Here is a 23,097-nt window from a genome sequence, read left to right on the forward strand (position 1 = left end):
TGGGCGGAGCCTCCTGCAATTGCTGCTATTGGTTTGTGCGATCTGCAGTGAACCAGTTGAATCCCACTATTGGGGGTGGGCTGCTGCCCGGACAGGGGGGAACGCAGCGGGGTAGCGAAAATGGAGCTCTACCCCAAAGCAGACAATTTGTACTGAAAGATATTGAAAGAAAATGTATAAGCCAAGCCCACAGTGTGGTAGTAAAAAATTTGGTAGCCCATCACTGGATGCATGGTATTATATAAGAGAAACAGCCATGTTCATTTGCCTCATCATGGGTGACAAACAGAAATGATCTCCAATACTAAGCAAGGGAAAAGGTTACACCTAAGATTAACTGCAAGAGTTTTTAGTAGTACAAGATTCATTTAAAATGTCCAGTCAGCGAAGCAGTGGAAGTGATGTGCCTGGAGGCTGTTGGGGTCTGGATGGGTGTCAACAGACTCAAACTCAACCCTGATAAGATGGAGTGGCTGTGGGTTTTGCCTCCCAAGGACAATTCCATCTGTCCATCCATTACCCGGGGGGGGAGTTATTGATCCCCTCAGAGAGAGTTCGCAACTTGGGCGTCCTCCTCGATCCACAGCTCACATTAGAGAAACATCTTTCAGCTGTGGCGAGGGGGGCGTTTGCCCAGGTTCGCCTGGTGCACCAGTTGCGGCCCTATTTGCACCGGGAGTCACTGCTCGCAGTCACTCATGCCCTCATCACCTCGAGGCTCGATTACTGTAACGCTCTCTACATGGGGCTACCTTTGAAAAGTGTTCGGAAACTTCAGATCGTGCAGAATGCAGCTGCGAGAGCAATCATGGGCTTCCCTAAATATGCCCATATCACACCAACACTCCAGAGTCTGCATTGGTTGCCGATCAGTTTCCGGTCACAATTCAAAGTGTTGGTTATGACCTATAAAGCCCTTCATGGCACCGGGCCAGATTATCTCAGGGACCGCCTTCTGCCGCACGTATCCCAACGACCAGTTAGGTCCCACAGAGTGGGCCTTCTCCGGGTCCCGTCAACTAAACAATGCCGGTTGGCGGGGCCCAGGGGAAGAGCCTTCTCTGTGGCGGCCCCGACCCTCTGAAACCAACTCCCCCCAGAGATTAAAATAGCCCCCACCCTCCTTGCCTTTCGTAAGCTCCTCAAAACCCACTTCTGCCGTCAGGCATGGGGGAATTAAGATAATCTTTCCCCCTAGGCTTCTACAATTTATGCGTGGTATGTTTGTATGTATGATTGGTTTTATAACAAGGGTTTTTAGCTGTTGTAGTATTGTATTTTTACATTGTTTTTTGTCACTGTTGTTAGCCGCCCCGAGTCCACGGAGAGGGGCGGCATACAAATCCAATAAATAAATAAATAAATAAATAAAAGAGTGGAGGCAGACCTGATAGGCTGCTACAAGTATAATAGAATCTTACCAGTACAGTATTGTGATATACATATAATGATTTTTAAGACCCAATCACTTTAATATTATTTGCAAGATTCTATTATGTTTCTGGTCAGTCTATCTGGTCTGCCTCCACACTTAGCATTTTAAATGACTCATGCACTACTAAATCTCTTGCGATATCATACATAGGGTTTTCTTTTGTGGATTTCACTAATCAGGGAGCTAGAGCTACATCTAGCTCTTCGCGGGAATGCTCGCAATAGTGTGCTACCATTGTTCATGGGGGAAAAAATAAATCCCAAGCATTTTTAGCAAATGCACAGACAAATAACTAGCTTGGAGGTTCGCCTTGATTTCAAACTGTCAGCTGACGACACAGCAGGCTTCAATAAGAAGAAACGCCTATGGCTGGCAAACCATTTTCAGCCCTATCTGGACAGGGATAGCTTAGCTTCAGTAATTGATGCTATAATAAATTCTGCACTACTGGGGGAAAAAAGACTTATGAACATTGACTTGAAAGCCCAGAAATTGCAGCCTTTATTGAACTAGCTTATTATTTAGAGGAGGGCTGAAAAGGATACATACTATTGTTTCCTGAACTGATGGGCTGGATACCTATGAGCTACCAAGCTTAAATAAAGGCCTAAGCAGCTTAGGATCCAAAAATATAAAATACTGCCTCTCCCAGTATTAACCAACTAATGAGCTAAAATCAGAAGAGACCACAACCAGTGGCCTCAAATGTTAGATGTGACTCAGAATGTCCTTCTGATGTCCCAAATTCTATTTTACTAAGAAACATAATTAGTCCAACTGTTTTAGGAATCAGTTAAAGGCATTTGTAATATCCTGACATTTGCAGAATAGCTATTGTTCCAAGATCAGACTATTTTAAGCCCTCATTTACTATTACAGTATTTTTACTGTCTTGTTTTACAGAACTTTGTATTAGTTAGTTAGTTATAGTTTATTGGATTTGTATACCGCCCCTCTCCGAGGACTCGGGGCGTCTCACAACATAGCAATAATACAATACATTACAAATCTAACAATAAAAAATTAGATCCATTTAAAAGACATTAATAACATAATAAAACCCCTAGCTATGCAGTGACACACATTCAACCTAATCTATCATGCAGTAAGGCCAAAAATATAATAAAAAGGGGAAAGATGGTAATTATCCCAACGCCTGGCGACAAAAGTGGGTCTTGAGCATTTTACGGAAGGCGAGGAGAGTGGGGGCTATTCGAATCTCTGGAGGGAGTTAAATCCAGAGGGCCGGGGCCACCACAAAGAAGGCTCTTCCCCTGGGTCCCGCCAGCCGACTTATTATTATCCTGTTTTCCTCCCTGCATGCTATTAATAATAGTCTTGGCCCTATTAATTTTAAATATTAGCCCACATTTAAGTATTATTACTTGCTGAGATCAAATTGGCTGGAAAATGGCTGGGGAACTACAGCTCCCAGATTCTCCACCATGATAAATGTATCTTTTGGGAATTATAATTCAGCAATGTCTGGAGGATTCCCAAGAACCAAATTTAGAGCTCCTTCATTTTGCAAAGGATTAACTTTTTTCCTTATATCGAGTTAGATATAAAGGCAAGATAAAAATATAACAATAATAAAGTGCTCTGCAACTTTGGAATTCAAACAGATCGGCACCTGCCACATAACACCCCGGATTTAACAGCTGTTGATAAGACAGACAAAAAAAACATAGAAACATAGAAGACTGACGGCAGAAAAAGACCTCATGATCCATCTAGTCTGCCCTTATACTATTTTTTGTATTTTATCTTAGGATGGATATCTGTTTATCCCAGGCATATTTAAATTCAGTTACTGTGGATTTACCAACCACATCTGCTGGAAGTTTGTTCCAAGCATCTACTACTCTTTCAGTAAAATAATATTTTCTCATGTTGCTTTTGATCTTTCCCCCAACTAACTTCAGATTGTGTCCCCTTGTTCTTGTGTTCACTTTCCTATTAAAAACACTTCCCTCCTGAACCTTATTTAACCCTTTGACATATTTAAATGTTTCGATCATGTCCCCCCTTTTCCTTTTTTCCTCCAGACTACACAGATTGAGTTCATTAAGTCTTTCCTGATACGTTTTATGCTTATAAGACCTTCCACCATTCTTGTAGCCCGTCTTTGGACCTGTTCAATTTTGTCAATATCTTTTTGTAGGTGAGGTCTCCAGAACTGAACACAGTATTCCAAATGGGGTCTCACCAGCGCTCTATATAAGGGGATCACAATCTCCCTCTTCCTGCTTGTTATACCTCTAGCTATGCAGCCAAGCATCCTACTTGCTTTCCCTACCGCCTGACTGCACTGCTTACCCATTTTGAGACTGTCAGAAATCACTACCCCTAAATCCTTCTCTTCTGAAGTTTTTGCTAACACAGAACTGCCAATACAATACTCAGATTGAGGATTCCTTTTCCCCAAGTGCATTATTTTACATTTGGAAACATTAAACTGCAGTTTCCATTGCTTTGACCATTTATCTAGTAAAGCTAAGTCATTTACCATATTACAGACGCCTCCAGGAATATCAACCCTATTGCAAACTTTAGAGTCATCAGCAAATAGGCAAACCTTCCCTACCAAACCTTCCCCTATGTCACTCTATTTGTTTAGTAAACCTATAAGTAGCAAGATAGAAGAGAAAGAATTGTAGAAAATCGCAAAATATAAGACCTGCATATAGAAGTAGAATGAAACGAAAGCATATAAGTACAAATAGCAGCAGGCGCCTCAGACACAACCCCCCAAAATACAGAGCATCATCAATACTGACAAAATCACCACTAGTCAATTGGAAAAGGCAACTTTACTTAAAATAGCTTATATCCTGTAACAATAACTGTAACACTATCAAAAACAACATACTGTATTCCTATCTCAGATCCTTGGGAAAGACTCAGTAGGTGGATAAAAATGCCAAATCTAGTCTAAACAACAAGCAATGAACAACAATAACAACAACAATAATGATGACTGTGCAGGTATTGATAATAACATAAGCCTGTCCAGAGTGAAGGGGTGTCAAACTCAAGGCCCCCAGGCGGGAACTTAGATCTGGCTTTTGTGGGGCTGCGCTGAAATCAGCGAAGGATGAACCCGCGGGAATCTCTGCCAGCAAAAATGGAGCTCTTGGGCGCCATTTTCAGACCGAATGTCCTCCTGCAACCCTCTGCTGGTGAAAACGGAGCTCTCCCAAGCTCATTTTCACTAGCAAAAGGCTGCAGAAGGCCTTCCAGCCAAATATGGGGTCCTGGGGGCTGTGTACAGCCCCCCCCATCTCCATTTTCACTGGCAGAGAGCTAGCAAAATGAACTAAAAGCAAAATAAAACAAAAGGAGAAATATTTCCCCTTTTGCATTTGATCACAGAAACACTGAAACATAGAAGATTGACCTCATGTGCTATGGGACGGTACATACGCCTATTTCTAAATGTTATTGCTTCTTCTGATATCAAAACCTAATACATGTAGTTTGAACTTCTGCAAATTTATTACATGATGCTTTGAGCTTATATTAGAGATACCTGGAGAAACAATACTAATGATATGAGAAATGTCTACAAGAATCAGGAAGCAATCACAATACATTTACTATGGACCTAACATCTATGACAATTTGCTTTCAAATCAATTGTCACATTATTGCTTGATCATAAAAAATATTCCCTATTTCTTTTTTGGAGAATTCCTTTTATAGGCAATTCCTTTGACCAGTAGTTAAAATTCCTGTTAAATATTAAACTGTGTTTCAATTGCAGTCTCTTCATTTCAATAGCAATACATCCCCCAGTTTTATAAACCATTATACACAGAAACAGAGCCGTATATCACTGTTTCCTACAATTACAAATTTGGTACAGCTAAACCAATAAAAGGCATTTCTGGATCCTTGCACAAATAGATAGCTGCATTCCTATCAAACAGGCAACAAATAGTTAAAATTGGAAACCCTATATTAGTGATGGCAAACCCTTTTTCCCCTGGGTGCCGAAGGAGTGGGCATGTGCACTATCACGCATGCGTGAGTGCCCACACCCATAATTTCTGTGCTTGGAGAGGGCAAAAACAGCTTCCCCCACTCCCTGGAAGCTCTCTGGAGGCCGGAAACAGCCTGTTTCCCAACTTCTGTAGGCCTGTGTTTTGCCCTCGCCAGGCTCCAAAAGCTTCCCTGGTGCTGGGAGAGGGTAAAAACACCCTCCCCCATCCCCCCAGAGGCTCTCTGGAAGCCAAAAATGTCCACCCAGAGCCTCTGTGTGAGCCAAAAATAAGCTGGCTGACACACAAATGCACATTGGAGCTGAGTTAGGACAATGGCTCACGTGCCAGCGGATATGGCTCCACGTGCCACTCTGGCACCTGTGCCATAGGTTCGCCATCCCTGCCCTATATCAAACCCAGCACCAATTAATAGTGGTGTTCCCCAAGGTAGCATTCTAGGACCAACACTCTTTCTGTTATATATAAACGGCTTTTGTGATCATATTGTAAGCAGCTGCGTCCTCTTTGCCGATGATGTAAAACTATTTAACACCACAGACAATTCGACTACCCTACAAGACCATCTAGATTATGTATCTGAATAGTCAAACAATTGGCAATTCCAAATCTCTGCTAACAAATGTTCAGTCTTACACATTGGCAATAAAAATCAGAATATCAAATACAAGCTGGATGGAAAGAATCTAAAAGATAAGCTACACTCTGTCAAGGATCTTGGTGTATTCATTTCAAAAGATCTAAGCCTCAGAGCCCACCATAACAACATTGCTAAAAAGGCATTAAGAGTTGTCAATCTTATTTTATTAAGCTTTCCCTCTGATAACTTTATACTTCTAACTAGGGCATACAAAAACCTTTGCCAGACCTATCCTTGAATACAGCTCACCTGCATGGAACCCACACTGTATTTCAGACATTAATACATTACAGAGGGTCCTGAGGTATTTTACAAGGGTACTCAAATCTTTTGCTTGCAATAAAATTCCTTATTCCAACAGACTTGAAATTTAAGGCCTGGATAACCTTGAACTACGCCGTCTACTTTCGGACCTAAACTTAGTACACAAGATCATCTACCTTAATGTCCTCCCTGTTATTGGCTACTTTAATTTCAACCGCAATAACTCTCGGGATATCAATAGATGCAAACTAAATGTAATCCGCTCTAATCTTGATTGCAGAAAATATGACTTCTGCAATAGAGTAGTACAATGTATGGAACACTTTACCCGATCTTGTCGTTAGTTTCTTTAACCCCCATATCTTTTACCTTAAACTGTCTACCCTGGACCTTACACATTTCTTAAGAGCCTGCCTACTGTCCCTGTCCTATTGTACCCATTTGTATGTACTCATTTTATGTGTTCATGGCTACGTTTTGCTTCTTTATAACCATTTTTGTGCCATTTTTTTCATGTGTCCTGTTTCTTTGCACTTGTTGACAAATTAAATAAATAAATAAATAAAATAAAAATAAATAAACTGGGCTTAGGAGGAAGAGAACAAGCCATGATATTAAACAATGGCCTGCAGTGATTCAATATGCTCTCTCGACCTAATTTTCATATATATTATCTCCAATTTGTCTGGCTTCATATGCGTCACCAAGTTTTTTAACCATGCTTTATAGGCAACCATATGGAATGCCTAATAATTCATTAAGCCATATAATTGCAGTTATATTTAGCAACCTGTCCAAACACAGGTGCAATGGATGTAGTGCAGTTAATGTAAAAATTTAAAGCACAGTTTGTAACCAAGGTTAATTTGTGGCTTACCTGTTAAGCAATGGTTTTAAATGTCATTTGAATGCAGTCTAAGAACTACTTTGGGGAAGGGGGTGTCTTTGTGCCTCGAAGTCAGTGTTGACCACTAACAGGTGCCTGGATTATTATTCCCTGTTTTTACAATAATGGGGAAGAACTGCACAACACAGGAAACCAAAAAATGATAAGAATATTACATATATATTAGGGTAATGATAAATTATAGTAAATTGAGGCCTCATGGAAAGGAGAAAACTACCAGTATAAGGGCAGAGTTCCAGCATAAAGCTATACAGCCCACTGGTTACTGAACACACTTATATAAACATCTCAACTAATTTCAACGTTCCAAGAAGGCTCCACATCCATTTGCACTACTCTGGTGATCCCGGGGAGACAGATAAACCTCCAGGTGGCCTCAAGGACTCTGTAAAAGAATGAAAATGACCAGATGTCTGCAAGAAGTAAAAATCCTTCTATTCCTCTCCATCCAGTCAGAGCTGAAGAAGCTTCTTGGAAGAGAAGTGAGCTGTCTTCAAAGAAAAACCAGAAAGTCCAGCTGCACCTTGAAAAAACACCATTGGAACAACATAGAAACATAGAAGACTGACGGCAGAAAAAGACCTCATGGTCCATCTAGTCTGCCCTTATACTATTTTTTGTATTTTATCTTAGGATGGATATATGTTTATCCCAGGCATGTTTAAATTCGGTTACTGTGGATTTACCAACCACGTCTGCTGGAAGTTTGTTCCAAGGATCTACTACTTTTTCAGTAAAATAATATTTTCTCATGTTGCTCATGTGGCCTGCAGGACTGAGAATCTCCACAGACATCTGAACCAATACAACAGATATTATTGGTAACTAAGCAAACCTGTACAGTTCCACTTAAAAGTCAACGATCTGGCTCCGATAACAATACTACTCTATTCTGTGCTTAACCTTAGTAAGTCATTTAAATAAGGGCCATGAAACTGGATACCTCCTTAGCTTTGGTTCTGAGTATCATTTCTGCCTGGAGATGCATCTTATGAGAGTTACCAAAACGTATTTTTTCTTTTTCTGCCACCAGATTGAGTCCCTGGGACTAGCCAGTGACAATATGGATTTGTTTTTTCCACAAATGAGATACAGAAAGTTATGACTGGATAACTACTTCAAAGTTAGCATGGATATTGACCATGGAGTTACTAACTCCCTCACGATTAACATTTAAGACAACATAAGGTATGAGCAAAATCATATTTTTAGTCTGTCTCCATTCTGGGAGAGGCGAAGTCTAGGATATTGGAAGCACATTTTATATGGGTTAAGAATTGGCTTGCAGTTTCATCATTAACATTTTGAGGCACGTCAAGGTAAACCTCTTAGGCAAGCCTATAAAGCAAAAAGTCAATCTTTTCTTTTTAAAGCAGTAAATTTACATCCTCAGTCCTAAAAGAAACGCTGCTGAGTACTTCCAACCCTTGTTGCCATTTCCTGCATTTACTAGCCACATAGCAACTGATTTTGATTTAATAACACGGCCCCTTCCCCTTGCCAAGTGGTGCAAACCTGCTCTTAAAAGAATATTCAAATGACCATGATTTTGCAAATGTGATCTTGCCAGATAATTTATTGCTAGAAAGTGTTACAAATTTACCAATTCAGATTTTTATTGACAACAGAGTATATAACCAAGCCATCACTGTCTAATAAAATCGAAACACTGGAAACAGACAGTTATTCTGAAGATACTTATTAGGAAGTTAGCTTCAATGAACCAAGTGACAAAATAATCAAATGTTTATTTGGATGTAATTGTTAGTCAGATCAGTTAACCAAAGTTTTGAGAGAGATGCATTAGACTAAAAAAATAAAAGCAACTTCAACAATCAAAGGACACAATGTAAAAAAATATCAAGCAATCTTTTCAACTTGTTTAATGTCTTTCCTTTGCAAAATGTCTTTCCTTTGAGCAAAATAAGGTAGGGGTACAAACAAAAAAAATAGGGAAGCACTTTCAAAGATGGAGCACCATAACAAAAAGGTGCTTCCTCTTCTACCTGAATATTCAGTGCAATTTAATGAAGATACTTGCAGAGGAATCTTTGCAGGTAGCCTAAAGATCTGGTTGGACATACAACAGAGAAGATCTTCCATTAGATTCTGGCCCCAAACTATCTCAGATTTTAAATGTATACATTAATATTTTGAGTTGGATGCAGAAAAGGGTTTGTAACCAAGCAGCTAACGAAGCATTAGAAACACCTAACCATGGCAATTATTTTGGGCAAACTAAAGTTTGAAAACCATTTCATATGTATCAAAACAACAGAAGCTATCTGCTCTTCTCAATGTAATAATGTATCCGGGAGAACTTCCGTAAAATAGAATGAAATTCCCTCCAGAAAAAGCTCAACTAGAGAATGAACCGCGTGCCAATTGTAATTCCTTCTCTGGACTGACCTTCAATTTATCAATTTGCATCCACTCCATTATTCTGCTCAGATATCAATATCAACCACCTCACCTGGGTTAGATGAGGAGTAATGAAATTGGGTGGGCATCCTCATATCACATTTTCACTTGTGTTTCCAAATAAAGTTTACATACAACTGTGGGAGAAAGTGAACCACAGGGCTTACCAGGACTCAGTATAAATTGCCAGGGAATATAAAACAGTAAACTTTTTGAAAATGGATGTTCAAGTAGAAATTACATTACTATAAATAAAACACTCTATTCTCATTCCAGACAGTTGAACCAAACGCATACCATGCTCAAGGTTACTGAAGATTTACAGGAGGCCCAAGTGAAACCTAATGGCTATATTTCTCTTCTCTTTCAGCAGCATCACCAAGTCTGACTAAATCATTTTTTCCAAGAGAATTTAGAGTTTGTCACTAACCAGTCATCTAACAATCCGCCCTTAAGAAACAAATAATAATTGCACTGATTTCTCCTCAACTTCTAAATCCAAAGATTTCTTCAAGGAAGTTCCAATGCTGTCTGTTTTCAGGATAGCAATACAATCTCATTTCAAAACAAGGAATAGAGTCTCCTGGCTCCTATCAGCTATTTCATCCTAACTAAATTGTAGCAAGCTAAAGGATGGTATCATGCACGCAAGAGATAAGGTAAACTTACCCAAGGATATTTCCCAAAACTTTAAACCTCAAACAAACTCAAGCAGAGCAAACAATGAATATACCCATTCTAATTCCATCAACAATGGCGCGTTAAATAGGAGCAGTTTTTAGCTTCAAGGATTTTGCAAATTATTACGAGTTAACCATTGAGAATATGGCCAAGTTCTTTTACAGAATAAAACATAATAAATATTTCAGTATATAAAAGAGCTTCACCAGATGACGCTGCAAAACGCTATGGAACTGAATCACCCTCATTATAACAGAACGGACTTCACAAAGAGCTCTAATTCAGAGTTTTTTCTTTTATGTGTCATCAATTGAACCTTAAAAGTCTCAATACCAGTAGGAATTCTATGAGAAATTAAGGACTAAAAGAAAAAGGGAAATTATCAAATGTGGGTTCCAAATTTTATAAGGTATAGCAGAAAGGTCAGCTCTTATAAGCTGACATTCAGGACCCCAACACCTGGGATAGTATTATTTGTTTATTATTTATTTATTTATTTGGACTTATATGTCGCCCCTCTCCCAGAGGACTCTGGGCAGCTCACAGCCAAATAGACATAAAATACAATATAAAACTCACTAAAAACAATTAAAACAACTAAAAAAACCATGCATATATTTCCTGGTCAGATCAAGATGCCATGCCATCTGATCAATGACCCCAGGCCTGCCGAAAAAGCCAGGTCTTTATGGAAGGCTATTAGGGTGGGGGCAGTCCAGATCTTGGAAGGTAACTGGTTCAAAAGAGACGGAGCAGCCACAGAGAAGGCTCTCCCCCGTGGGTCCGCCAGCCAATACTGTTTAGTGATGGGACCCAGAGAAAACTAACCCTCTGAGCCCTTATCAGTCACTGGGAGCTATGCATTATGGATAGACATTTGCATTTATGACAACTCATTGCTTTGCTGCTCGATCTGGGCTTTGGGGAAAATGTTCCTTTTTTTAACTAAAAAATTCTGCAGCCTGAAAAATGTTTGAAACCAACTACTCTAACCCATGTTCACTCAGATTCAGTAGCTGTATTCCTGTTGACTTAATCTGTCAAGAAAAAAGATGCCTGCTCAATTACTTGAGGTAAAATATCATACTGAAATACTAGTCAGACCAACTGAAAAATCCCACAGGGCTCTAGCGGCATATTTAAAACCATTAGAGTTGATTACTTTCAATGAAGCAGGTGCAGAGGTTCAAAATCTGAGGCTTCAGTGCCACAGAAAGACCTGATATCCTTGGAATTATGTCTAAAATATGTTATCAGATTAATATTTTAAATAATACATTAAGGGGTTCAGTGTTATTCAATATAGGCCATGAAGAGTAACCATATTAACCATATTTTATTTCAATTACTGTACATGAAATGAGCTTCATCTTTGGAGGCCCTTCAAAGACTACTTGGGGCTAGTATTTATGGCATTTGCTCAAATACTATAGAAAAATCCCATATTGTCCCAGGTGTGACCTATATCTGCACTGAGGAATGGATTGCTATGCTGAATATATTCTATTAGAAACATGTTATCAGAATTTGTTTCTCAAATTTCCTTCAATACTAAATCAAACCTGCTTTTCATTACATCTCCTGATATGTTTACAGTTCATATCTCAGATGATCAAAATGGTTCTACTACTTGCCAGAATACAAAGAAACATAATTATCTGAAAATGTTTAATAATTGCCATGCCATGCCTATAATTGGACTTACTGGTTAGTGACAGATTAATTACAAATGTTAGTGTTTTGAGTGGTAGCATTCGTTCTATTAGTAATCAGTCAAAAGCAGAGGGCAACCAAATTAAGATCACTCATAAATAAATCTAAACAACCAGTTCTTTTGAAATCATAGTCACTGTATCTACATTATTAATATCTATAAATACAATAATGCAGATATTTTTATTTGTTTCTTTTCACATTAGAGCCAAACTTTCTCTTTTAGCTAGGTTAACATTGTTACCTATTTTATGGCGCCAAATAAACCTTTCATAAAAGACTAACCCCAATGGCTTATTTATTTTGTCTGCAAATCTTAACTTCAGAAAAGGGAACTACACTCTGGACAATTTCTGCAAAAGTCCCAGAAAGTCCCAGAAGCTTTTACCACATGTTCATTTATTTTACACTCATGCCTTCCCAAGTACCAGGATCTTATTACTATAGGTAGTTCTCAACTTATAGCTGTTCATTTAGCAACCATTCAAAGTTATAACTGCACCCAAAATGTGATTTATGACAATTTTTCAGTTATGAACTTTGAAGCATCCCCCTGATCATGTGATCAAAATTCAGATGCTTGGCAACTGGCTCAGCATCACGTGATCACCTTTTGAAACCTTCTGACGAGCAAAGCCAATGTGGAAGTCAGATTCACTTAACAGCCCTCTTACTAATTTAACCGCCATGATTCACTTAACAACTATAGCAGGAAAGGTTGTAAAATGGGGCAAAACTCAGTTAACAAATGTCTCACTTAGCAAGAACATAAATGGGTGGGCTGATAGTCGGATACACGAAAATGTCAAATAATCCAGACCATACTGTATGTGGCTTGCCTGCCCACTTCCCTCCTCGGCTCTCTTGCTCGCTCGCTCGCCCCGCTTCCTTCCTTGGCTCTCTTGCTCGCTCGCCCACTTCCCTCCTCAGCTCTCTTGCTCGCTCATCCGCTTCCTTCCTTGGCTCTCTTACTCGCTCGCCCACTTCCCTCCTCAGCTCTCTTGCTCGCTTGTCCGCTTCCCTCCTCGGCTCTCTTGCTCGCTCGCCCACTTCCCTCCTCGGCTCTCTTGCTCGCTCGCCCGCTTCCTTCCTTGGCTCTCTTGCTTGCTCGCCCACTTCCCTCCTCAGCTCTCTTGCTCGCTCGTCCGCTTCCCTCCTCGGCTCTCTTGCTCGCTTGCCCGCTTCCCGCCTTGGCTCTCTCGCTCTCTCAATCAATTTGCTCTTCAGCTCGCTCTCTCTCTCACCTGCTTTCCCCATCATGGCTGCCATGTTTGGGGGTCTGTCGGGGGGGGCATGGAAATGCCTACAGCCACGCCCCCAAGCAGCTGCAACGTCGGATAATCCAGAACGTCAGATCATCGAAGGACGGATAACTGAGACTCTACTGTATATACAATATACATTTCTATATTTTACTTTTGCTTCTGTGCTTTATGGGTATACCACATTCAATCATTTTTAAAGAAAGATCAGAAAGAAACAACCAACGGGATATTCAGATGCTAAAATGTAAAATTAGTCATTAATAGCAGAGCACCAAATGATTCTGGCTGTATAAGTAGAAGACCTTAATGTTACCTCTCAAACTAATTTCCCTTGAAGTTTAGTTATAAAGAGAAAGGAATTCAGGGCACCTTAAGCCCATTTCTAATCCATTCTATACTCCACTACTGGTAAATATAATGCAAATAAGCTTTTCCAATAAGCTCACCAATGTCGTCAAATGGGGCAAAACTCACTTAAAAATGTCTCACTTAGCAACAGAAATTTTGGACTCAAGAGGGCTCAAATGGTTGTAAGTCAAGAACTACTGTGCATGTATCTATTGCAGTATTTTGCTCACTTTTACAAAAGAACACATGCTTCACAATGACATTAGTACATTACTGAAATGTTAGTAATCTAATTCAGGATATTTTTGATTAAAATTCACAGAAATAACAATGGGCTGATAACAAGCATTACTGAATTATCCTTATATGAAATGACTATTTTGATTATTAAATGAAACATGTGGAGAATCCAGAGCCTCTATGCCTGACTGCTTGTGATTACTGTATATAGATTATTAACTTAATTGCAACATATTAATTACCTTGCTATGGAAACATAGTAAGAAACAAAAACTTCAGGGGTTAGTGTGAGTTTAGTAATTCTGTGACCCTAAAAATAAGCTGTAACAAGATATGAATAAACAGCACAACTTGTTGTTTTAGAACCTCCTGCCTTGAGTATGACCTGATAAATCCCAATATATCATACAGTTCTGTAATTGTAATGTGTCATGTGAAATAAAGAGTATAAAATATAAAAGAAATTATTATAATAACAATTCCATTTCCCTTCCATTTAAGATTTGACTTTAAATCAGATTGAGATAACATACTGGACACATACTGGATAACATACTGGACACATACTGTAGTGTAACTCTGGCCCAACATTCAAGCGCATTATTTCCTATAAAGCCAGAAGGATTTCAAGAAAGTGTAAGCACATTTCAGGCTTGACTAGCTCAACAAACCATGTATTATTTTTTTGCTTTTAGAATGAGTTAACACATCACATTAAGCCAAAAAAAATTGCCATCACATATTCGTGTAATTGGCAAACTGGAACACTCATATTCAAACATAAAAATCTACTCCTTCTTGAATAGTGTTATATGGAGGGTGGCCATTTTGTTTCTTCTTCAAAGTGACAATGTGATCTGAAAAATTATTTTATTCCACCATTTGATTTAACACTAATTGGTTTGATGCCATCAGAAAAATAAATTTTCAATGAACAGGAGCCCCAGAATATTGGGCAATAGATATTGTTTGCTGTGACTTTCCACATGAGGAATATCCTATTTTGCAGAGATTTGTAGGAATAGGAAAGATTATTATATTTTCATACAAATTTGCCATTTCCATGTATCATCTGTCAACTTGTTCACCTTGAGATTATGGAAAGATTGATCATAAATGGACAAAAATGTTACAAAAACTATGCACTTGGCTCTTCTCATTCCTACTAGTACTGGTTTAGCTCCACAGCTTGCAAACACTAAATCATATATAGTATTGACTGCCCATCAATGTTTAACTCAGAAGAAAAGAACTGGTGACCCACCAGATGAATAAAACCTATGACTCATGGAGACAGATGGTAACAGCTGTAACTCAATAGTATCTGGAATGCTATAGACTGATGCTCCAGACTTAACATGAAGTGAGAACTCACTTTGGTACATCATAGAATTCTAAGCTAAAACACCAGAAGGAATTAAAATTCATTACAAAATACATTCAGTAGTCCTCATTTAACAAGCACAAATGGGACTAGGAACCTGGTCATTAAGTGAAGCGATTACTTAGTGAAATCACAACTGCACTAACAATCTTTCTTCAGCTTTCTTTGCTTTATAAATCTGCAAAGGTCATGGATTAAAGGTTTGGTCCTAAATTATTTTTCATCATCCCAACACCATACAGTCACTAAAAAAGGCCTGCCGGTACTACCAATATAACCATGACCAACATATAATACATGCAACAGTTTGCTTTGATAATTGTTGAAGAACTGAGTTTTGGATTCTAAATGATGATGCTATCCATTTGAATTATGCCTTTTCTATTTTAACACTCCAAATACACAATGGATCATTACATAGATTACAATGGTGGAGAACTATTCAATTCCACTATGTTCAAAATTCTACTTGTAAAAATTTTTAAGCCAAGCACTTAATTCTGGACTGATTTCAGGTAACCAAAGCAAGCAAGAATATTTCACTGTTTTCCAGATTCAAATCGATCTCCTTGCTATTCAAAATGAAGAAGAAAACGGTCAAACATAACTTCAGAATTTATGCAACAATAAATGCATTTTTCCAAGATGCCTCACATAAAGGTTTCATCAAGACAGCAGATTAGTCTCTGAGGAGTATTGAATTGCATGCTTAAAAATTCACCCATGACCATGCATATAAAAAGATGCTTACAATCCAGGTGTTTCTTCTTGGGGCCCATCACTTCATGTGTGGTTGCTTTGCAGACAGCTCTGGCTACAGCTGATCCTGTAACGCTGTACTGAGCAGCTGCGATGCGATCTGTCAGCGTCTGACCCGACATCTTCAACTAATTCTAGGACTGCTGCCACTTCTACAAAGAAGGGAGGGGTGGGGGGGGGAAACAATTGAGGGGAGGAGGAAAAAAAAGAAAAGATCAGATGATTTGTCCATTAAAACTAGATCCCCTCTAAAGCCTGGCACTCAGTTCCACTCCTTCCCCCACCAACCCCCATCTTTTCTGTTGTGTAACTGTTTGCTCCGAAATGTGTGGCCAGGGATGTTGTGGAGATGGGGGAATAAAAGAGGAAATATGACTCAGGAGATTAAGGTGTGGGTGGGTGGAGGGGGGGGATTCCTATTCCTTCGGCGAACTGCATCCCTTGATCAATATGATGGCGGTTACTGCAAACTACCACCTCCCTCTCCGCTATTTATGTTGGGAGGGAGGGCAGGAGAAAAAGGCTCCCCCCCCCCCCTCACCGCGTCTCCAAAGCGCAGGCCTTCCCGACCGAACCTCAAGAGGGCTCCCAGGATGAATTGAAATAGCTCGCCTCCCATTCGGCTACTTTATCCACCCCGGCTGCCTTCCTCTTGCAGCCTATTTCCACTGCAGCACCGGGGTTCCCCCCCCTTCCCCCTCCCCCACCGCCGCCCCAATCTCTCTCCCAGTTGCCCTGCGTTTCCCACTCGGCTGCTCTGAGGAGAGATTATATCATTGCGCCTTATTATTATATGCCCTCTCGGAGCCTTCCTGTCGTGTGTCCCCCCCCCCTCCCCAGTCCACAGCTCCCAGCTCGAAGACGAGGCAACCCACAGGCCGCTCCATTCTTCCACAAACCCGGGCAGCCCCACAACCCGACATCAACCCCCCCTACACACACAACCCCCCCCCCATTCCTTCGTCTCTCTTCCTTTTCCTCGCTCTGCAATGCAATGCAATTGCATCCCCCCCCCCACAACCCTTCCCCCCCCTAGCCAACAGCACCGCCACTTCCAATGCGCAGGGAACGGCGATATAACCAAGATAGCAGCCGCGTCTGGTTATCCGGGCGCAGCGGCACCTCTCCTTCTCCCCTCCCCTACACGCCCCCACCCATGCTGAAGATTGCTAAACGCCGGTGAGGCCTTTCTTCCCCCCCCCCCCACTCGCCCTCCCCCCCCACTCCCTGGAACGCAGAAGAACCCAACGCGGCGAACCTGTCAACACGCTCCCGTCCTCCTGGCGCGCGCGCGCCGCCGCGTGCCTCTTCCTCTCTCCCCTCAGCTTAGCTCCCGGGTCGCGAGAAGGCCGTCTCCCCCTCCCGTTGCCGCCGGAGCCTCCCCGACGCAACCTTTCTTGCCCCTGCCCGGCTGGTAAGCAGCTGCGCCGAGGATCCCTCCTCCTCTTCCTCCTCCGTTCCCCCCCAGTTCGCACCGGGCGCTTTGCTCCAGCGCGCGGGGAAGGCGCGCCTTAGAGCGCACTTGGCCTCTCCCTCAGGTGCAAGGAAGGCTGGCGGGGGTGGAGGTGGAGAAGGAGGAGGATTGGCCGAGAGAGGAAGATGCGCTAAGGCTGCGGAGGTTCCGCCGGAGCGCGGCTCTTTTTTTTTTTCCACGCCCAGGAGCCGCCGCTATTTCTAGCTTTAATCTCCGCTTGCTTGCCTCGGCAGCCTAATCTCCGGCGCGCGCGGCTGCACGCGTTCCCCGGGGTGGCCCTTACAGCAGGAACGGGCGAATGGCCTGGCAGGGGCATATACGATACGCCAAGCCCTGACAATAACACACACCTCGGTCTTTCCTTCGCGGTTGACCCCTTTTCGGCTATTTCTTTCCGCCAACCTCGCGGGTATGGGGCTTTCTCTCCCCAGAATCAGGTGACCCGGAGCGGACGAACCGAATAAACCCTCCAGGGGCCGTAAAACCGGAGAAAGTCCCTAGTGTGCCTAAAGGGGACGCCCGTCACCGCCGGGATTTCCCCCCCTTTCCTCGCCGGAGAAGGCACCGCGTGAGGGACGACGCTTTTTTTAACCCGGGTCTACCTGGGTTACTCAGCGGAGACGGGCCTTCCTTCCCCGTTAACTTAGTTCTGCCCTTTGCTTGTTTTTATTGCGCCGGGAGTGTGCGTATCCCTAGATCCTATTTCGCGCGCCAGGTGCGGATGCGTGTAAAATAATCCTTTTTAAAAAAAACTTTGTGGCAAAATGTGAACGTCAACCTTGTTCGGAAGTCCGGAAGGAGTTGGGCGGCCTATAAATTAAATACATTCAATTAAATGTCTGTTTCGGTTATGTATCCCGGGGTTCTGGTTCTTTAGACCTCAGCTTCTACGTTAATATAGCGGTTGAATATCATTACTAGTGCGGATTAGTAGGTAACCAATAAAGCCTCACCTTTAAATGTGATTGCTGGAAAATTGAGAGATAATGCCAAGTTTAGGGAGTGTAGCTCAAGGCAGTTCTCTGATGTTAACTACCTCTGTTGTTCAGTACTATTGTAATTCCAGCTATTGAAGCCATTAATCAAACTGGGTCTTAGTTTTGCCGGACATCCTCTTTTTTAGTTCACTGTCATACTGAAACTGTAAATGAATTCACAGGACTCTAGGTTTCCATAAGCCATAATTCCACAATTCCACCATTTAAGGATGAGTGTATTTTAATGGGTCTTACACTGTTTTAGAATAGAATAGAATAGAATTCTTTATTGGCCAAGTGTGATTGGACACACAAAGAATTTGTCTTGGTTCATATGCTCTCAATGTACATAAAAGAAAAGATACATTTGTCAAGAATCATGAGGTACAACGCTTAATGATTATAGTGGACAAATAAGCAACGAGGAAACAATATTAATAAAAAACTTAAGGATACAAGCAACAAGTTACAGTCCTACAGTCATAAGTGGGAGGAAATGGATGATAGGAATGATGAGGAAAAACTAGTAGTAACAGTAGTGTAGACTTAGTAAATAGTTTGACAGTGTTGAGGGAATTATTTGTTTAGCAGAGTGATGGCCTTCAGGAAAAAACTGTTCTTGTGTCTAGTTGTTTTGGTGTGCAGTGTTCTGTAGCGAAGTTTTGAAGGTAGGAGTTGAAACAGTTTATGTCCAGGATGCAAGGGGTCAGTAAATATTTTCACAGCCCACTTTTTGACTCATGCAGTATACAGATCCTCAGTGGAAGGCAGTTTGGCAGCAATTGTTTTTTCTGCAGTTCTTATTATCCTCTGAAGTCTCTGTCGGTCTTGTTGGGTTGCAGCACCGAACCAGACAGTTATAGAGGTGCAGATGACAGACTCAATGATTCTTCTGTAGAACTGTATCAGCAGCTTCTTGGGCAGTTTGAGCTTCCTGAGTTGGTGCAGAAAGAACATTCTTTGTTTTGCTTTTTTAATTACGTTATTGATGTTGGGTGACCATTTTATATTGATTTTATATTGTTTTTATGTTGTACTCTGTCCAGAGTCCAAAAAGAGTTGGGTGGCCTATAAGTACAAATAATAAATAAATGAATGAATGAATGAATGAATGAATGAATGAATGAATGAATGAATGAATGAATGAATGAATGAATGAATGAATAAATAAATAAATAAATAAATATGCCTTTGGAGTAAAATGTGGGTAAAGAATTTATGCTCCAGTGTTATTTATATATTACTTCCAGGAAGCCTTGCTTAGTTTATTAACAGTGATGCAAATTTTAAAAAAAAAATGTTTTTAAGAGTTCAAAATGTTTTTGTTTCTGTGAACGCGATATATCAGAAATGTTGATTTTTTTTCTAATTAGTCATACTATTATTTAGACCGAAATCAGTATGATGCTACTTGCATGAGTTTATTATCTTGGGCAGTGTTTACAATAGCCATCTTCAAATCAATTCATATTGGATTAGTTCATACAGAGGATTTATTCAGAATAATATTCAGTGGTAAACCCACAAGACTGATTGGCTGTGGGTACTGCCCCCGAAGGACTGTACCGACTGTCTGTCCTTGGTTCTGGGAGGGGGGGAAAAATTACCCCCCTCAGAATGGACTCACAATTTGGGTGTCCTAGATTCTCAGCTGAGATTGGATCAACATCTGTCAGCTGTAGCTGGGGGACCTTTGTACAGGTTCACCTGGTGCACCAATTGCGACCCTACCTGGATCAGGAGGCTCTTCTCAGTCACTCATGCCCTTATCACCTCACGGTTAGACTATTGCAATGCACTCTACATGGGGCTACCCCTGAAAAGCGTTCAGAGACTACAACTGGTCCAGAATGCAGCCCTGCGAGCTGCAACTCTCTGCGAACTGCACTGGCTCCCAATCAGTCTCCCAATGCAATTCAAAATTTATCACCTGTAAAGCCCTACCTGGTTTAGGGCCAGACTATCTTTGGGACCGCCTTCTACCACATAGCTCCCAGCGACCGATAAGAGCCCACAAGGTTGGCCTTCTCCGGGCCCCGTCAGTGTCGGGTGGCAGGGCCACTGGGGAGGGTCTTCTATGTGGCAGTCCGGCTCTCTGGAGCCAGCTGCCTCCTAGGATCCGTATTGCCCAAACTCTACTGGCCTTGTAGAAAGCTGTAAAGACCTGGCTTTTCCAGCAGGCCTGGGGCCGTTGATCAGTTGATACATCGTTTAGGTATGGCCATAAAAGATATGCATAGTTTTATTAAGGGTTTTGAATTGTCTTTTTAAATTGTTCCTTTTAAAAGATATTTTAATATTAATATGTTTGTTATTTTTGGATGTGAGCCGCCTGAGTCCTTAGGGAGTTGGTCGGCATGCAAATAGAATGAATGAAGGAAGGAAGGAAGGAAGGAAGGAAGGAAGGAAGGAAGGAAAGAAGGAAGGAAGGAACGAAGGAACGAACAAACAAACAAACAAACAAACAAATAAATAAATGCAGTAAATACTTCCTATTTAATCCTAACATGACATCCTTCAGGTACTGTATCCTATTTTAAAGTTTTGGGGTGTGTAGCCTACATATATGTATTTCATATATTTCCATATACAGTACAGTAAGACCTCACCTATCGCTGGTGTTACGTTCCAGACCCGGCCGCGATAGGTGAAATCCGCGATGGGGAATTTATCGACTGATAGTACTTATTTAAGTATTTATATTGTAATTGTTTGGTAAGTTTTCATTGTTTTAAGTGTTTATAAACCCTTCCCACACAGTATTTATTTTAGATACAGTATTTAAATACAGTATTTACAACTTTAGATATATTTTTTTTGAAAAACCTGCCGATCGAGTTCCGTGGGCTGTTTAAATCTGCCGATCGACTTCCTCAGAAACCCGCGAACCAGCGAAGATCCGTGAATGATTTTTCTCATTAATATTTCTTGAAAACCCGCGATGAAGTGAAGCCGCAGTAGGCGAAGCGCGATATAGCGAGGGACTACTGTACTTGCATTATATTTTGAGGATCACAATGTGGATCATTGTGATAATTATTGATGAGTGCAAAACAGGTAGTTGGGCTCACACGACACATGAATCCCGAAAGATAATTGTATTGTGTGAAAGAGCTGCTGTGGTTTGTAAATCATTGTTACAGTTCAACACAATATGCAAGTGTTGAGTCAACTGGTGCTTAAGCGACATTCCGTGATTTAAAAAATGAATGTTAACCTGACCATATCCCAATCATCTAATACAAATATAAATCCTTATTTCACATTTGAAGTTCTTCAAAACTTTGAGGTGGATATCTCAAAGTTGGTGATCTATCAATTTTTAATTCATTAATAAAGCAGGTCCTTGAAGAGGGGCGACATACAAGTCTAATAAATTGAATTGAATTAAAGTGTAATTTCTTGCCATTGTTATTTGAAAAGTGTGTTCAAGTGAGCATCAATATCCTAAAAGGTTCTGTGAATTGGTGAAAGTAATATAGCATTTATCTCCTTTAGGATTTTTTCCCCTTATGGTCCAGTAGTCCATTTGCCTTCTAGTTGGATTCCTACTTCCAATTTAGTTTTTTATTATTATTATTTTTAAAATATAATTTTATTGATTTTTATAAAATGATTACATAAAACAAACATGTAACAGTGCACAGTGTATATATAACATATATTGGAGTTCATTTCTAAAACATTACAATCAATTTAGTTTTTTATCATTGATTGTAATGTTTTAGAAATGAACTCCAATATATGTTATATATACATTATTTATGAACAAACTTGCAATGTAATCTGCAGAAGGAAAACTCAACAAATACACTTTTTCCAATGGTTTTCTGCCTTATGCTTTTAGCTATAGCTAACATATTTGGGCTACAAAAATACAGACATCCATAAGATAGCAGTAAAGAAATAAAAGAAAAAATCTAACATTATATGTTAGATATACTATACATTATAATTTATTTTCTGGATCTCATGTTCTTGACAACCTTCCCAATATTTACAGTGCCCTCTGTCTTCAGCCTCACTATCTCATCCTAGATATTTTTAAAATTATGGGTTTTCTTTTCCTCCCAATCAAGCCTTTAGCTCTTTAGGTCAACAGCATGAACCAATGGTTCTCCCAATCATACATTTCTGTCACTGAAACTGCATTGTGTGAGCCATGCACGTGTGCCAGTTAAAGGTATGAACCTACATCTATAATAGTCTCCAGGCCAAAAGTTGAAGAGAATTTGCATTTATACAATCAGGAAATCAGATCTTTAGGAACACTTCTGTCCTGTGTATGTAAAATCTATCTTCTATGATTGATGCCCCCTGCAAATATAACTACTATATTTTTCAGAGCATAAGGGACACCTTCCCCCCCTCCCCCCCAAAAAAAGAGGCTAAAATTTTTGGTACAATCTTATACTTTGAATGTTGGTTTTTAAAGTTTTTTTCCCCAGCTCTAACAATCTTCCCAGCTGTTCCCGGCTTGCACAATTTTTCATGGCTACTCTCTTTGAAGACAGTTTTTTTCCAGCCCTAAGTTGTTGTAGGTTATTTTTTCATTGCTACACAGAATAAGTTTTTTAAAGCCCTA

The 23,097-nt window shown here is 40.5% G+C and overlaps 1 protein-coding gene across 3 annotated transcripts in view; it reads right to left on the reverse strand.

Annotated features, from left to right (window-relative positions):
- The window catches only part of SNAP91 (synaptosome associated protein 91), a 94,939-nt gene extending 76,748 nt beyond the window's left edge, over positions 1 to 18,191 (reverse strand). The window contains exons 1-2 of one of the 3 annotated variants that reach the window (XM_070733143.1): positions 17,320 to 17,828; positions 16,054 to 16,213 (exon numbers count right to left, since the gene is read on the reverse strand). In XM_070733143.1, coding sequence (XP_070589244.1) covers positions 16,054 to 16,183 — 130 coding nt within the window. In that variant the 5' untranslated portion in view covers positions 16,184 to 16,213; positions 17,320 to 17,828. Of the gene's footprint in view, positions 1 to 16,053; positions 16,214 to 16,372; positions 16,404 to 17,319; positions 17,829 to 17,885 lie in introns of those variants that run through there. The other 2 variants (XM_070733142.1, XM_070733141.1) reach the window with 2 other exon arrangements.
- Between the last annotated feature and the right edge of the window lie 4,906 nt (positions 18,192 to 23,097).

Source organism: Erythrolamprus reginae, chromosome 1 (genome assembly GCF_031021105.1).
Source record: "Erythrolamprus reginae isolate rEryReg1 chromosome 1, rEryReg1.hap1, whole genome shotgun sequence".
NCBI lineage: Eukaryota > Metazoa > Chordata > Lepidosauria > Squamata > Dipsadidae > Erythrolamprus > Erythrolamprus reginae.